This window comes from Poecile atricapillus, chromosome W, assembly GCF_030490865.1.
Source record: "Poecile atricapillus isolate bPoeAtr1 chromosome W, bPoeAtr1.hap1, whole genome shotgun sequence".
NCBI classification, from domain to species: Eukaryota; Metazoa; Chordata; class Aves; order Passeriformes; family Paridae; genus Poecile; species Poecile atricapillus.
Window position 1 is genome coordinate 16,079,279 of NC_081288.1, and position 15,855 is coordinate 16,095,133.

Here is a 15,855-nt window from a genome sequence, read left to right on the forward strand (position 1 = left end):
TTGCACAAGGCAAGAGTAATTTGGAGGTAAAATTGATGTAAACTGGATTTTAAGGGAGACAGTGGCAGTCTGTGAGATTATGCTGGAAGCAAAAATGTTTCCATTCTACCTTTTAGTAGTTAAGAAATTTGAACTTCAAACCTGTTCCCTGGTCCTGCAGAATCACTTTGAACTTGAGTGTACCACTGTTTTAAAAGACCAAGAGAGATTATTTCATTCTCTGTTTAAAATCCTCATTCATCAAACCTGTACCTTTTATTTGAATTACAAGATATTTACAGCTATATTATCCACTCTTGAGGTAACATTTAAATGGTGAGGGTAGTCTGTATTATTTCTGCAAAGGTATTGTAATGGGGTTTTTTAGGAAAATTACATCTATTAATTCCAGTTTGGATTTATATTGGTTTAACTTCTGTTGGTTTTCACCATACTTTTTTTTTTTTCTTTAGGAGAGCATAGTCTAATATCAGTATCTAGAGATTCTTTGCAAACTGTGACAAATAATTTGTCTTTCTTTCAGACAAGTATTTAGATAGCTAACAGTCCTTCCTCCCTTTCCACTCTCAAATGATTCTTGTACTTTGGAAACACTTTGCAATTTGTCTTTATAATTTTGAAGTAGGAATGGCTGATTTGGATTTACTTCTTCAGTGACTGTTTCCAGAAGAAACATTACTGCTTAATATTCACTTCTTTTTCATTCAAAGTTCATCTTAGCTGTCTTAAACAGAATGTCATGCTGGGGGACTCAGTGATTACCTGCTGTGACCCCTAACATGTTAAATCTTAAGACATGAATGAGATGTTATGCTCATTACATGAATCCATAGAAAAAGCAGAAATGACCTGAAATTTTCCCTCAGAATTGCATTGCAGAAAATGCAAATTTTGCTCCAAAGCATTACACCTTTGGAATATCTTCCTCTTTTGCTTTGAAATTAGAGTGGGCTTATAAAGCAGTCATTTCACCTTCTAATCCTTGCCATCGTGTAAATTCTAACAATCTGCCTGGTTTCTATCAGTCAGGGAAGAGGATACTCCAATAAATTTACGGGGAAGTGGATGTCAAAGTTGTTGGTCTTTAAATATCACTGAAATGGTGGGACTCAAGGATCTGAAGAGCCTCTTCTACCCTAAAGGGTTCTGTAAACTGTTCGTCTTAGATTTTTTTTTCTCTTGATGCAGCTGTGATCTGTGGCTTTGCTAGTGCTCCCATTTGCTGATAACAGCAAACAAACAAAAGCAGGCGTGACACACTTCACGGGTATCTCGTGTCACTCTGGCTGAACACGAAGGATATAGAACAGAGTTCACAGGTGCCTGATCTGGGCTGGACAGAGAGCAGGGTTTGGTGTTGAGCAGGAACATTGGGTTGGGGGTGAGGAGCTGCCCTGGTGTGCTGCTGGTTTCAGCGTATTGTCCCATGCCCCACAGCACCTCTAACTCTGGAGATTGTCAGAGCAGGCTCAGCTGTCTTTGCACAGGACTAGGTGGGTTAAATTTGTCACCTGCACTGTCTCGTCATTTAATTTTCATTTAACCTGCCCTTCAACTTTGCTAAGGCTCTTTGCTGAAGTCACTTGTCTAGCCTGCTCAGAAGTGCACAGTTCTTACTCCACGCTGAGATCAAAAGTCAAGGTCTTGCTTTACTGATTGGTGCTGGAAGCTGCTGGAGAGTGAGAGCAAATGAAATGTGAGAGTCCTGTTACCTCTGTTTGTACTTCCTAATAGATGTGGAATTGTGTACCTTTGCAAAAACATGCCAAGTGTCCCACAAGGACTATATGCAAAATAAAATACTTCCTGTTTATAAAAGATGGAAAAATTAATACCAATGAAGAAATAAACACCAATATGTGTTAAATATGTCAAGTCTTTTCATGCAACCAAAGAAATAAAAGTTAATTAGAAATAAATCATAGTGCTTAACAATCTTTTTATGAACCTTTGTCCCAGGAGTGTTACAGGGAGTGTTTGTCTACTGTTAGTGATCATGTCCCAGATTTAATTTTTCATCACATTTTGTAATTAAAACCTGTTCTTGCTGAGAAAGAGAAAAGAGAACAAAACCCCCTTGAAGTTTGACCAGCTATTTGTTTGCTAGCAATTTCAAAAGTATTTTTAATAGAAGGCCAAATGTGTTTGAAAAGACTTGCATAGTTCTGACAGTGTAGTTGTGCCCATCCCATTCATATGTTTGTCTAGCATGCTAAGGAACTGTCCCATTTTGTATCTTTTTTGCACAGAATCTTTGAACAATCAAATATGCAGTTCAGAGCTGCTTGTGAATCAGTTTAGTGTAAGCCAGGCACGATGCTGAAACCTGTGGCACTATAAGGAGCCAAATGAATTCCCTTTTATTTTTCTCTTCTTTGTGCTCTTCCTACCACTCAACTTCTGTCAAATGAGATGAATGTTCTGGAGAAAATATCATCCTTTGTATTTCATGCTCTAAAATTCTTATGTGGAATGAGGAAAATACAATATATGAGGATACAACTGAGAAATGGTATCATAATATTTAGCGCATTTATGCGGCAAATTGTATTTGGCCAATGTAGAAAAGCCCTTGATACAGAGGATCATTAATACCATAATAAAGCACCTAGTTTCTTTGGAAGTTTTCAGCTGAGATTTTTCAAGAGTCTTTTTTTTCTGGTCACACTAGGTTGGTTAGATTGGCACCTTCAACTAATACAGTCGAAGCCAATTTCCCACAAGTAGTGTAGCACTGCTGCAGAATTAAAGCTATTAACCTTCTCAGCAAAGCAGTTCTAAGATATCTGTGTCTGCATCTGTGTCTACACATATCTAAGTGAAAATAAGAAGTTGTCTGCTTCACTCTAGTTCCATGAAATGGTTCACATTGCATCAATGTTCTCACAGTATGTTCTGTTCCAGCATTAAGCTTTGCAGGACAGGTCACAGCCTAAATAGCTTTGCTTCTGTCCAAGTCCTGAAGTGCTAAAAACAACTGGCCATGGCAGGGGTCACACAGTCCTAACTATAGAAAGTGCTGTCTGGGCTGCCTGTGATGAGGGTTAAATCTATTATGGTCAATGAAGTTGCACAGTCAAATACAATCAAAATCAGGCTGTGCAGCCAGCATTAGGCAGTGATCATGACAGAGCTCATTGAGAGCCATTGTCACCCTCCATGAAACTCACACAGGCAATTGGGTGCCCATGCTGTTGACCTTAGGGGCTCAAGACTTCTGTTTCCAGAAGTGAAACATCATGGAAGACTAAGAGGATTGTGATTTAATTGAAAGCATTGACACCTTTTTTAGATTACATTGTAGTGATTTTGCAGTGGACACTGTTAGTGAACATTTGAACCTTTAAGCATGAGCTCAAGGAAATTGTGCATTTTCTTTGCCTCAGGATAACACAAGCTCAGTTAAAAAAAGGGTAGCTGCAAGATTTAAAGGTGATTTATAAATACTTGGGTGTTTGGAATGTCTTATCTAGCAGTTTAACTTACATCTGCCTCTAAAAATTAAGGGAGTTCAAACTGAAATATAAGAAGCAGCAAACAACAGGAGTTGAGTTGAAGGAAGAACATCTCTGAGTGTCAGAAAATGTCTAATTTTCTATTTTCTTTTTTCCTTTGGGATTTGTGATTGAGGCTTTTTATCCTGCCTCTCCACCACAGCTCCATTTCTCTCCTGCCTTCTTGTGATTCCCACCATTCTACCAAGTCCCCAGGTTCTGTCCTCATCCCCATTCCTTTTTTCTTCTCTCCCCTTCAGCTACCAGCAACTTCCCTGCTCTCCCAAGTTTTCCAACAAGCCTAGGGAAGTTGCAACATGATGCATTGCCAGCTAGCAAGCCAAATTCCACAGATCCTTACCTTTCATGGGATCATTAATCTAGGTATCCTTCCATGGCAGAGTTGCCATTTTTTCAGGAACAAGTGGGATCTCAGAGCTCTCTTGCTCTTTCAAACCCTTTGAGGTTGATAAAATAGTTGAAAAACCAGAATGACAAAACAGCAGCATAATCACATGGTTCTCATTCCCTGGGGGAATGGAGCCTAGCAGGAGAATCCTTCCCTGAGGGATACAGTCTGATGGTCATTTCACACAGATGTCTTTTTAATTTGTTTTGTTATTTAACAGTTCGACATTGACAAGGAGGCTGGAGAGAGGCAGATTTACCATCGGTACTGTATGGAGCGGGCATCTGTACACTGTGCCCATGTATTCACCACAGTCTCTCAGATCACAGCTACAGAAGCAGAACATATGCTTAAAAAAAGCCCTGGTAAGACCTGAACTATTTTTTTTTACTGCACTTCCTCCAAATGCCTGCACTTAGACTGCATGAACACAATAGAGACAGGTATGCAGACATGAAGAGAAAGAACACATGTACAGCGTGGCTATGTTATTAACCAAATTTCCATGGATGTTAGGGTTTCTTTGCCAGGACTCCTCAACTTCAGGAATTTTGTCTGTGGCAGGGTTTCCATGCCTTTAGAACTGAACCATAATAAGCTTCATATAGATAAAGTATTTTCTATTTGGCCAAAGAGTAGAGTTTGAAAAATAGTTATGTGCCAAATAATTTCTCTGGTTTTCCCCTTGATATTAGTCTCATAAAATATGAAGCTTAGAAACCTTGTCCTGTTCCATGCATAGATTTGGAGTAAGGTCACAATCCCAGTTTGATGTGTCATCAAAGTTCTCTTTAAATCATCTCAGTGCTTTATAGGGATAAACCTCAGTACTCCATCTGCAGGTAAGCAGCATGAGGGAAAAACTGCACAACAGTTTTGGAGACTATTTAGCAGGTGTGTTTGTATCTTGGTTATTTTAAATATAACAGTGCTCAAATTATTTTTTTTGTTTGGGTTTGGTTTTGTGGGTTTTTTGTTGGTTTTTTTTTGTTTGTTTGTTTTTTGTTTGTTTGTGGTTTTTTTTTGCTTACTCTAGAGTTATTGGTTGATTTGCAGTGCTATAGTTTGGGATTGTTATCCTGGTTAACTTCAATGCTTTAAGCTACATTGTGGTTCCTGAACCCAAACAAATCCTTTGCCTCATTCCTGACGAGCTGTCAATAGGATGATGGACTTAGATTATATTTTTCATTTTATTTTAAGCATGAAAGTCATGTCTTAAAAGTCACTGAAGTTCAGTCATTTAAACTGGGATATCTCTGAAGGGTCTTGATTTTTAAAAAGTGAAGATCACTCTGAAAATCAGACTTTTGAAGCTTTTTTTTATATAGGGATAAGGCTTCTCCCTACCACAGCTACCATTGAAAATCATAGTCTGTGTTTTGGGATTTTAGGAGACTGAAATGAGTCTGAATCCACTTTAATTTGGGGAAGAAAATCTCCAGGCTGCTCACAGATAAAACATCAGTTGAAGCTGAAGAGAATTCCATGCACAGAGATTCACAGGCCTGAGCTTTTTGTGATTATTCTTGCAACTTTGAAGAAACCAAGTAAATATACTTAATGTTTGGGTTAAAAAACTACTGACACATGTTGACGTAGCTAGAAAGAAATTCAGGAATTGTCACCCCACATCCTAAGAGACGACTTTAAGTGGAAAGTGTGTTCTGATGGGAATAAGTACTTTAATAGTTTCTCTGAATCCAAGACCACAAATAAACTGTGGAGGAACATATTCTCACACTATTTATTCTCACTGAAGTTGTGAAATCTGCATAGACATTGATTTTTTGGAAAGTCCAGCAATCCTTCAGTAGGTCATTGAGCTTGAATTCTGCAAAGGTACTGAAAGCATGTGTACATTTCTCCATCCACTTTAAAAATATACCTTTAAAAGGAGGGTGCTGAATTGGCACAATTAACTTTTATTTGCATTTATTGAGACATAAATTCTGTAACCAAATTGCTAGCTAAAAATAACTCAGAAATGTGCAAAATTGAGCTGTCTCTGCTACTCCTCTTTAACATCAAACTTGGATTATAATTTAAATTATAAATCTCATCACTTGGAAAAGTCCCTTTAAAATTTAGTAAACCTGATTGCATAGAGAAATTTTGCAGCAGGACAAAGGCAAATTTACCAGTCTAAACCTGGCAGAATGACTGTTTGCATTATGCTGGTCCCACTTGCTGTAGTTGTTACGTGATCAAAAATTTATCAAACCATATTTGTCGAAAGCTTGAGTATCTTTGACATATCCAGCAAGATTCTGTTAGTGATTATAAGTTATATTCTTGTGGTTTGAAAATTAGTGTTATGCGATTTCTAATGTTTTCACTCAGATATAGAAAATATTTCTCATGAGCAGTAGAGAAGACTGAATCAAAATTCCAAGAGACTCAGGTATCAGTTGAGTTCTAGATCTAGGCTTCCTATCTGTATATATTTGATCAAAATCATAGATGGAGACTCTGAAATAGTACAAGTCAACTCTGAATGTTAGTGATCTATTAAGAGAAAACTTCATTCTATGCTAATATTACTTATATCAATGCCAGTTTTTTTCCTATAGATGCAGAAGTCAAAACATTCTGATTTGACCTATTTGGGGCAATTTTTCAAACAAAAATATTGGTAATTCATTCAACAACAACAACAACAACCCAATAGTGAACAAACAAACAAAAACCAACCAACCAAAGAACCCCAACAAACCAATTAGCATAGGGATCAAGCTCTCTTTCATCCCTCACACATGTTCAAAATATTCCTGTATGTTCAGCAGAAATAGTGAACTTTGGGCCACCATGTCATGCATCCCAAAGCCTTAAACAAGAGATGGATTGAGCCCCAATCCTCATGAAAGGGAAAATGAAGCTGCAGTTAAACCAGAGAACATGGGAGTAGGTTATACACAGGCTGCTGGTGTGTGAGACTCTCCAAAACTCCTTGATAAATGAATGTGAGAGTAGAAATAAGCTGGCCAGAAATACCCAGGGAAGGGATTCTTCCTGTACTGGAAAGACTTTGAGATGGTTGGATTCTCAAAGCTCTAGAGCATTTCAGGACATTTTACAGGTAAAAGTTTAATCAGAGATCACTTACATGGCAGGGAAATACATATATTGCTGGACCAGGCTGTAATTTTCAAGGAAGTATTTAAAAATGGCTGTGGCATTTGCATAATGTCAGGCAAGTATCATAAATCAGTATAGGTCTGTTTCAGTCAGTTGTGTTGCCATGAAATACATCTGCTGAGGTACTGGCCTTTCCTTTCATTTCCATTCATAACCCAGCTCAAATGATAGAAAATGGCATTCTTTCCATATACATGGGCTGGATTTAGGGCAAGCCTTTGAATAGCTGCTGTGATCTACCAGGAAGTCTAAGAGTGACTGAATTTCAGTGTCTGTGTATATCCTAAAACTCTACCTTTAAAATGCTGGAAATGAACAAATTTTAATTGTAAGAGCCTTTAGAATCTTGGAGGAGGGCAACAGTAAAATGAACAAATTTTACTTGTAAGATCCTTTAAAATCTTGGAGGAGGGCTGGAAATAAATAAATTCTAATTGTGATATCCTTAAGAATCTTGGAGGAGAGCAGCACAAAAAATGTAAAGTGTACTTTTCGGCAGCTGTTTTTAGGAGAAATGCAACTGGTTACTGGAGAGAGGCTGTTTTGTAAAGGTTTCTTATATGCTCCCTTTATGATAAGTCCTCAGAAGTTTTGATAGAATGGATCTCTTTTGCCATATAGTAAACAAGGGCATAGTACAGCACAGTTTCTTCTTCCAAGGGCTCTCAATCTGTAGTGATAGAGCAGGCAACAGTGAGATCAAGGATAAAGAGGTAAAGGGCAAGTTGCACAACAAACATATGGCTCAGCGGAGACATTACTGGAGTCTTGACAGGACTCAAGAGCAGGGTCTACCCAGTGCTGAGGACAGGTGAAAGCTGCTTTGATGCTGCAGACAGTGTGTGGAGGCAGCACTGTTCCCTCCCCCTGAGTAACATATATAAGATATAACCCACATAAAGCTGAGAGACACATTAGTTCTTTCCTTAAAGATTTCTCTGACTCTGAAGATGTCTACCTCTGCCTTTTCTCTACTTTTCCAGATGTTGTCACCCCAAATGGCTTGAACATTAAGAAATTTTCAGCAATGCATGAGTTTCAGAATTTGCATTCCATGTACAAGGCTAGGATCCAAGAGTTCATTCGAGGTCATTTCTATGGGTATGCTTTTACTTTTCAAAAATTAGCAATGCTTGTCCAACACTATTTAAAGCAAAAACCAAAGCAGGAGGACTAACAAGTACTTCATAGAGGAGTGGAAATGTTGAAACCACCTTATTCAAATATCTGTCGGGGATTTCTCAGTCAGAAGCTGAGGGAATTTTAGACACCAGATCTGACTCTGCTTAACAGATTGTGATACCAGACACCAGATCTTGATCTGTTTGTTATTTATCCAAGTTACAGTTTGTCAGATTAAGATAGTCAATTTAAAGCACAGCAGAAAAGCCTCACTTCCATTTTTCTCTTGGGATAATAAGTTCCTCCAGAATAGAAAGCTGTTGTGTGTTTTGTTTGATTGTATCTCGAGAAATACTTTGTTCTTGTCTGTTTTCTTACTTTCAGCCACCTTGACTTCGATCTTGACAAGACTTTGTTTTTCTTCATTGCTGGGAGATATGAGTTTTCCAACAAAGGAGCTGATATGTTTCTAGAAGCCTTATCAAGATTAAACTTTTTGCTGAGGGTAAGAAAACTTACACAGCTGTTGAAAGCATAGAGCTTATGCTCAAACTGACAATACTGGAAGTCATCTGCAAGAATTCCCTTTCAATACTCTGGTTTATAGGAAAGTAATTACGGAATATTCACAGAGGACTCTCTTCCTGAACCATCAGAATGTATGATGATTTCAGACAGTTTAAAAATAATTAATTACATAGTTCAAGAAGTTAATCCATGGTTGCCTCCCTGGTTTTTAGAGAGAAGTCATGAAAATAGTATTCTAGAGTTTACCCTGATGGCTTATATATTATGATGGAAATAAAAGCAAGTATTTAAAGCTGCATTCTAAAAACACTTTTTAAGCAAATTGCTTAATTCATCAGGACTCAATCGTCATCTTTTAATTCTCTGAGTACTGCTGCCCCACTGGATGGGAATGTTGCATTAAAATCCACAGAGTGACAGTGGCCTAGTGCAAAGCAATGGGAAGCCACTCAGTTCTTCATGGTTCTGTTTCCTCAGCTACAAAATAAGTGCAATGTTTCTAAATGCCGTTATGGAGTACTTCAGTGAAGATAAGTGCAAGGCCTTGTTAAAAATCACAGAGCAGAGCCCTCACCTACAATGAGGGTGTTGAAAATGTCTCCAGGTGTGTCTCAAAGACTGATATATTGAAAATAATACCCAGAAAAAATGCTAATTGGTTTCCAATCATCTGGCAAGGATCAATTAGTTGTAGTCCTAGACTCTGTCTTTTGTACTCTTATCAGTTGAATTATATGGAAAATAAGGATAAAAATTATGATACTGCAGTGTCAGCAGGGATCAAAGAATCACCAATGTTCAAAGCCCTAAGTACACTTGTTTTACCACAACCTTTACCACAATGGCATTAATATGCCATTTAGAGCCTCTGGATTTTCTGGAAATTTTTAATCCCTTCATGCACACAGATCACCTCACAGAACTGAAGTAGTTCTTCCACAGCAGAAGTTAGTTGTTTGGCAGTGCTGTGCAACATCAGCTGCCAATTAATGGCATTTACGTGGCTGTTACTTTGTGAATGCTGGTAACATGGAAGGTCTTGTGTGATAAGAGGGAAAGAATTGCTTGAGCAATTATTGCGGCAATCTCTTTTTGTAGCTAATGATTTATATCATAGAACCATAAAATCTTTAAGGTTGGAAAAGATTTACAAGATCATGGAGTCTAACCTTTGGCCAACCACCAGTTTTTCAATTAGACCATGGCACTAAGAGCCATGTCCAGTCATTTATTGAACACTTCCAGGGAGCGTGACTCCACCACCTCGCTGGGCAGCCCCTTCCACTGCCTCATCACCCTTTCTGTGAAGAAATTCTTCCTGATGACATCCATTGCAAACAAGGCGGATGGAAATTAAAGGAAACTGAGGCTAGTTTTCCCAGGCTCTATAAAACAGTGTACTGTTGCTTCTTCCATAAGCTGAGCCTGGATTTCTTGCATTATTCTTTCAGTTGGTGACATCTGATTAGCTGTTCTAACTACACTTACTCTGTAATTGTTTCAAGAGGTAATCCCATTGGGAGTAGCAGACTGCCTGTACTAATTGCAAATCTGGAAATGGTGGTACTTCCTAAACAAGTCCCAGTGGTGTTCCTGAACCTAAAAAGTACATACCATTGCATGGAATTGTTTTATTTTATGGAGACATTTTCCTCTGCTGGTTGAAAACCTTACTAAAATTCTGTAAATAAAATAGGGATGTTGGGAGAGACTGTTAATGCACACTGGATCATGCCATGATGGATTTGGAACCTGCTTTGAAGAGAGGGCAGGGAAGAGCATTAATTAACATCAGCAGCATAGATGACTCCCATAGATTATCTTATACTATACATTTCCCCCTATGTCAGTCTGACAGAAGGCACACTAACAGCATGTTTATGTATCTAAAATTTGAAATGGAGGCAAGTCAAAGTAATTTAATTTTTACAGCTCTGAGCAGAGTTCACCCTTAGCTTTTCATTAAACAGTTTCTGAGAGGAGTAAAACCTCATTCATGCATCAATGAATGGACCTGGTATTTTCAGCCTTGTTCATGCACAGGAGAAACTAGCAAATGAAACCATCTAGAAATAAAGGGTTAGAATTTACAGGAAGTGCTTTCTGCCTTTGAAGTAGCTAGATGGGAGAGATGAGCAAGAAGTTACTTGTGTCTTTTTGTGTGTCTGGCAGGTTCTTTGCCAGGGTTTCAGGTAGAAAATGGTTGCTCTCTCTCTGCCCATACAGTTGCTGTTGTAGGAAATCCCTCATCTCATGCCTAGACATGCCTCAGCTAGCACTCCAAACACTCACTCCTTTGAGCCAGCACAGTTTGTGTCAGGTGAAGAAGTGTGTAGGACTTCTGTTTTTCTGCAGTTTATGTGCACATCCAAAGCCGTGTTCTCTAAACCATGAGAGCTCAGGAAGATCTGATTGCCCAGATTGAAGCTGGGTGACATCTCTGTCAATCTCTGACAAAACTTCATTTGCAGGAAGAGCTACAAGATCTGAGCCTTCCTGGAAAACCAAAGTGCATCTGGCATTTCCTGTGACTAATTCTTAAAGTTGGATGTGATAACCATGAGATAATAATAATGAGATTTATTTTTTTTAATTCCTCTCCATTTTTTGTCATGTAGGTTCACAAGACTGATGTTACAGTTATTGTGTTCTTCATCATGCCAGCAAAGACCAACAATTTCAATGTGGAAACCCTGAAAGGACAAGCAGTCCGTAAGCAGCTCTGGTAATTGCCATTCCCACCCTGGTACAATCTGATGTGGATTCATGCAAAAGTCTCAGCTGAAGAGTTATGTTCCTTCTTTTTGCTAAAACTGAGGATTGTGGGTAACTAGAATGTATGTCAGGGATGAAAGAGATGGGAAAGATAAATAAGGTCAAATATTTCTCCTTTTAGTTTGTTTTCTTTTGTTTGTCCAAAGTTATTTTTAGTTAACTTGCCTTGCTGTTCTATTAGCAGCAGCAATAAAGTCAAATGCTCTAGAAAATCCAGTATTCTGGATGTCTTCTGGCTGTTTCTGGTACTCCCTTTGGACGTTCCATACAGCTCCCACAAAATAAAGACTTCTCATTTTTCACAGTGAGCTTCTCTGTGGAAAAAATAAATCAATTATACATCCTGTTTTATTTAGAAATACAGAAATTGCACTGTGTGATCCAGCAGATCAGCAATTGGTAACAATTGTATGTAATTTTCTATATGGACTACAACATTATGGCAGTGGCCATAACCAAGCAGTGAAACTTACAGTTATGGAGGGAAAATTGTCACAGCCTACGTATTTTGTAACTTTCAAAACAAAAAAGCAAAGCAGGAGCAGGATTAACCTTCACTTTAACTGCCTTGTGATAGGAAAAGACTGCTTTCAGCTGTTCTTCTCTGTGAAAAACAAAAGACCCTCTGCATCACTGTATGCAGCATTATCATGGTCATAATCTGAACTCCAGGATAAACCCACCTGCTAACAGTATTCCATAATAATATCAAATGATTTTCAGGATGCCACAGAAATTAAAGACAAGAAGAGGTTGGCACTTATAAAGGAATACAGCACTTAACAAATTAATATGTGACGGCTGACTTGAGGTATAAAATCCTTCTTTTCCTCTGCTTCTGAAAAAGCAGTCTATCCCATCTGGGTTAAATTATAGACATTGTGCGTGGCAATCTATGAAAGTATAGTCATGTGGGAGCTATCCTGCTGGGGTTTGGATCAGTGTGGCTTAATATTTGGCTGCTTTACAACTCACCCAGAATTAACTCATCCACTCTTCTGTCTGTTTTGAGCTGGGAGGGAGCACCTTAAAAACAGGTATGTGGATTCCCAGCTTGGTAAAGTTTAGGATTTCACTTAACAACTTTCATCTTAGCCTAAAGTATAATTAGAAATCAGAAAGGCAGGAAAGGTTCTGTGAAGTCGAACTTTACCCACAGGAGATTTACTCAAATTTAGAGTGCACTTGCTGTTTCGACAACAGGCCACAGGCAGAATAATAAAAGTGACTCTTTGCATGCAGTACAGCGGTTCACCGGAGTTCTTCCTTAGCTAAAATACAACATTTGTCTGACACAGGCCTCATTAATAGCTTAAAACTTGGCCTGAGCTTTTCAGGAAGTATTTTGTTTTGCAAACTAATTAAGTCAAACTACCTTTTAGTCAAACACTTGTTTCCAAAAGTCTTTGAGTTGGAAAATAGGGCAGAAAGTAAAGGGGGAAGCTTGCTTTGAAAAATCCCTATTTGTTTAATTCTTATATCTTGCATCTCTCTTCTAGGTCAAGAGAAGTTGGAAATCTCTCTGTCCATTATTAATGATCACATTACAGTATGTAGGGTCATATATATGACTCTTTTTTTCACAGCTGGCATGTGGTTTACTGATCAGAGAAGAGGGTTAGAAGGAATCCCTAGTAAAGGCTGACTCTGGCTTTCCCAGTGCACTCATCTGTAGGTGCAGGTCAAATCCTCAGTTCTGCTGGAATCCATCAGCACAGCTGCTGGCTGGAGAAAAAAGCTTTTAGAACCAGACCTTTGTCTGCCTCTGCATCCTTGGTTCCAGCAGTATATCAGTTTAATTTCCAACAGCGGAAATCTCTTTTGTACTGTCTTTGTCCTGGATTCTCCTGTTTTATACATATATTTATTTATCTTCCTAGGGACACTGCACAATCTGTGAAAGAAAAGTTTGGAAGAAAGCTCTACAACGCCTTGCTGAAGTGAGTGAATAGATTGCTTTGCTGTGCCTTGCAGCGCCTCATGTTCAGGTGGCTTTACTTGTGCTGTTTTTGTGCTTCTGCTCTTTGTGTAAGGAATTTTGACAGCCATAGTAGGGCATGGAAGAAAGATATGGGACCATAAACAAGATACTTGTTTAACAGGCGAATCACAGAGAAAAATAATAAAGGTATCAGTAGCCTATGGTGGAAAGAGTCATAAGAGACACAGGCGATGTCTACGTAACACGAAAGCTTATCCACTGTCAAAAACAAGCTACTTCAGCTTAAAAAAGCACCAGAGACAAAGTAAAATGGGCTAGTGATTTGGTCATACCATTTCAGAAGACAGGTGGAAGTGAATAACCCAAAGTACAGGTGAGATGACTGGAACTTCAATAAAAAAAAACTGTGTCCAAAAAAAAGATGAAACCAATTCTTTGGCCTTTTTTTGAAAGTTAATTGGCAGATCACCAACTATATGGGAGATCACAATATAGGGAATATAGAAGGGCCATGAAAACAAAGGAAAGGTTCATGCTGATATCAGCAAACTTCAGATCAGACCTTGTTGGCCATTTCATCATTATCTTTACAAAAAGGACAATGTGTCATTTGGTAAAATTGATTGTGTGTTTCCTTTGCAGAGGAGAAATCCCAGACTTGAACAAGATTCTTGACCGAGATGACATAAGCATTATGAAAAGAGCCATCTTTTCAACTCAGGTCAGAAAATATGTTATTTATATAAACATCTAATCTGAATAATGAATGTGATGATGTAAAAGGATTGTGTATGTGTAGTGGTTTAGATTTGTTAATTTGAATTTTCTGGTTAATGCATCAAATAATGTGGTGGGATTTAGCGCTGGCTAAAATCACCAAGGTACTTACTCATTTCCCGCTGTGAGATGTGGATTAGGGGAAGGACAAAACAGGCTTAAAACTTTAAAGGAATAAAGAAACTTTATTAACAGGACTACAAGAATAAGAAACCATAATAAAACCTCCAGAAACCTTTCCTCTCCCTGCCCAACTTTTTCTTTTCTCAACTGACAACATAGAGACAAAACCTGGGATGTTAAAACAGTACCAGCTATACAATAATCTTTCATCAGTCCTTGTAGGGAGAGGAATTTTCTCTTGTCATGTCATGGACACTTTTCCACAAGAAACAGTTTTCTTGTGGCTTTTCAATTCCACAAATAGTGGTATGTGTGTGTTGGGAAGAAGTTTTCAGCAAATACAATTCTCATCAGTAACATTTAAAATCAGCTCTGATTATTTTTAGTGTGAGTATGACCCAAACTAATCTTTTGGGGAGTGTCTGGATATTCTTTTGGTCACATGTATTGCTAATTATTTTATTCTGAACTGTGAACTTGTTCCTGAGCCTGGATTTTTATAATTTTATTAAATATGTGAAATCAAACTCTAAGGAGATACAACATTGACTAAAAATCTTCAAAATTAAATGATGGGACCTTCTAAATGTTAGTACAAATGAATTTATTTTGATTAAATTAAGCTTATTCACATAAATGACAACGGCTGCCACTGTCTTCCAGTAGCCTTAGGAAATGGCAACAGGACTGTTTGCCAAGAGTTTGCCTGATTTATGGATTGCCTTTTCTGTTTTCAGAGACACTCTCTGCCTCCAGTGACCACCCACAACATGATTGATGACAGCAATGACCCAATCCTCAACACCATCCGGCGCATTGGGCTGTTCAACAACCGCACAGACCGCGTGAAAGTGCGTTCTGGCCTTCTCATTTTAGATACAAAATGGGATTTCTTTGGACATTCTCAGTCTGCATAGTTAGCATAGGGAGTGCAGTTAAAATCTTGATAAGGTGGTATTATACTGCTAGAGTACTTCTTCTCTCTTCCTCTCTTTCCAGGAATAACAACTTCTCACTGCACAGAGATCCTCAGGTGCTGTTTAGCTAAGCTAATTTCAAATTAGAAGTCTGAGGATAGGGAGTTGTTTTCATTGCTGCCTCCTTCACTGAATGAGGAGCTGCTACTTCTGAAATCAAGAAAGTGCCATGGGTCATTTGCACCCAGATAGAAAACTCTGACATAGATTCACTTGCTTAAAACTGGAGGTCCAAGGTTTGAGCACAGACATTCCTGGAGTATTGATTCATCTCTTAACAGGAACACCCTGATACCCAGCATTTGCTGTGAAAGATTAACCAGGGCTTTGATCCTGAGCAGAAAGAATTCCTGTTCATGCCGTGCTCATGTTTACATCACCTTTTGAAACTAAATTTACTCAAATAAATCCTTTCCTTACTTCCATGTTTACCTTGTCAAACCACAGAAGTGATCATCTCCTGCTTTCACAGGTCTGCCAAAATTGGTTTCTTTCTGGCAATCTCTGACATTCTAACTATGACTATCTCAACATCTAGTCAAAGCTGAACCTAAAATTAAAACTCTTCCT

At 38.3% G+C, this 15,855-nt stretch overlaps 1 protein-coding gene across 1 annotated transcript in view; it reads left to right on the forward strand.

Moving 5' to 3' along the window:
• LOC131592147 (glycogen [starch] synthase, liver-like) overlaps positions 1 to 15,855 on the forward strand; it is a 41,312-nt gene that overhangs the window by 16,692 nt on the left and 8,765 nt on the right. Inside the window, exons 6-12 of the mRNA XM_058863453.1 lie at positions 4,124 to 4,268; positions 8,025 to 8,142; positions 8,548 to 8,668; positions 11,310 to 11,416; positions 13,347 to 13,406; positions 14,051 to 14,129; positions 15,046 to 15,159. Of these exons, the coding sequence (XP_058719436.1) occupies positions 4,124 to 4,268; positions 8,025 to 8,142; positions 8,548 to 8,668; positions 11,310 to 11,416; positions 13,347 to 13,406; positions 14,051 to 14,129; positions 15,046 to 15,159 (744 nt within the window). The remainder of the gene's footprint in view (positions 1 to 4,123; positions 4,269 to 8,024; positions 8,143 to 8,547; positions 8,669 to 11,309; positions 11,417 to 13,346; positions 13,407 to 14,050; positions 14,130 to 15,045; positions 15,160 to 15,855) is intronic.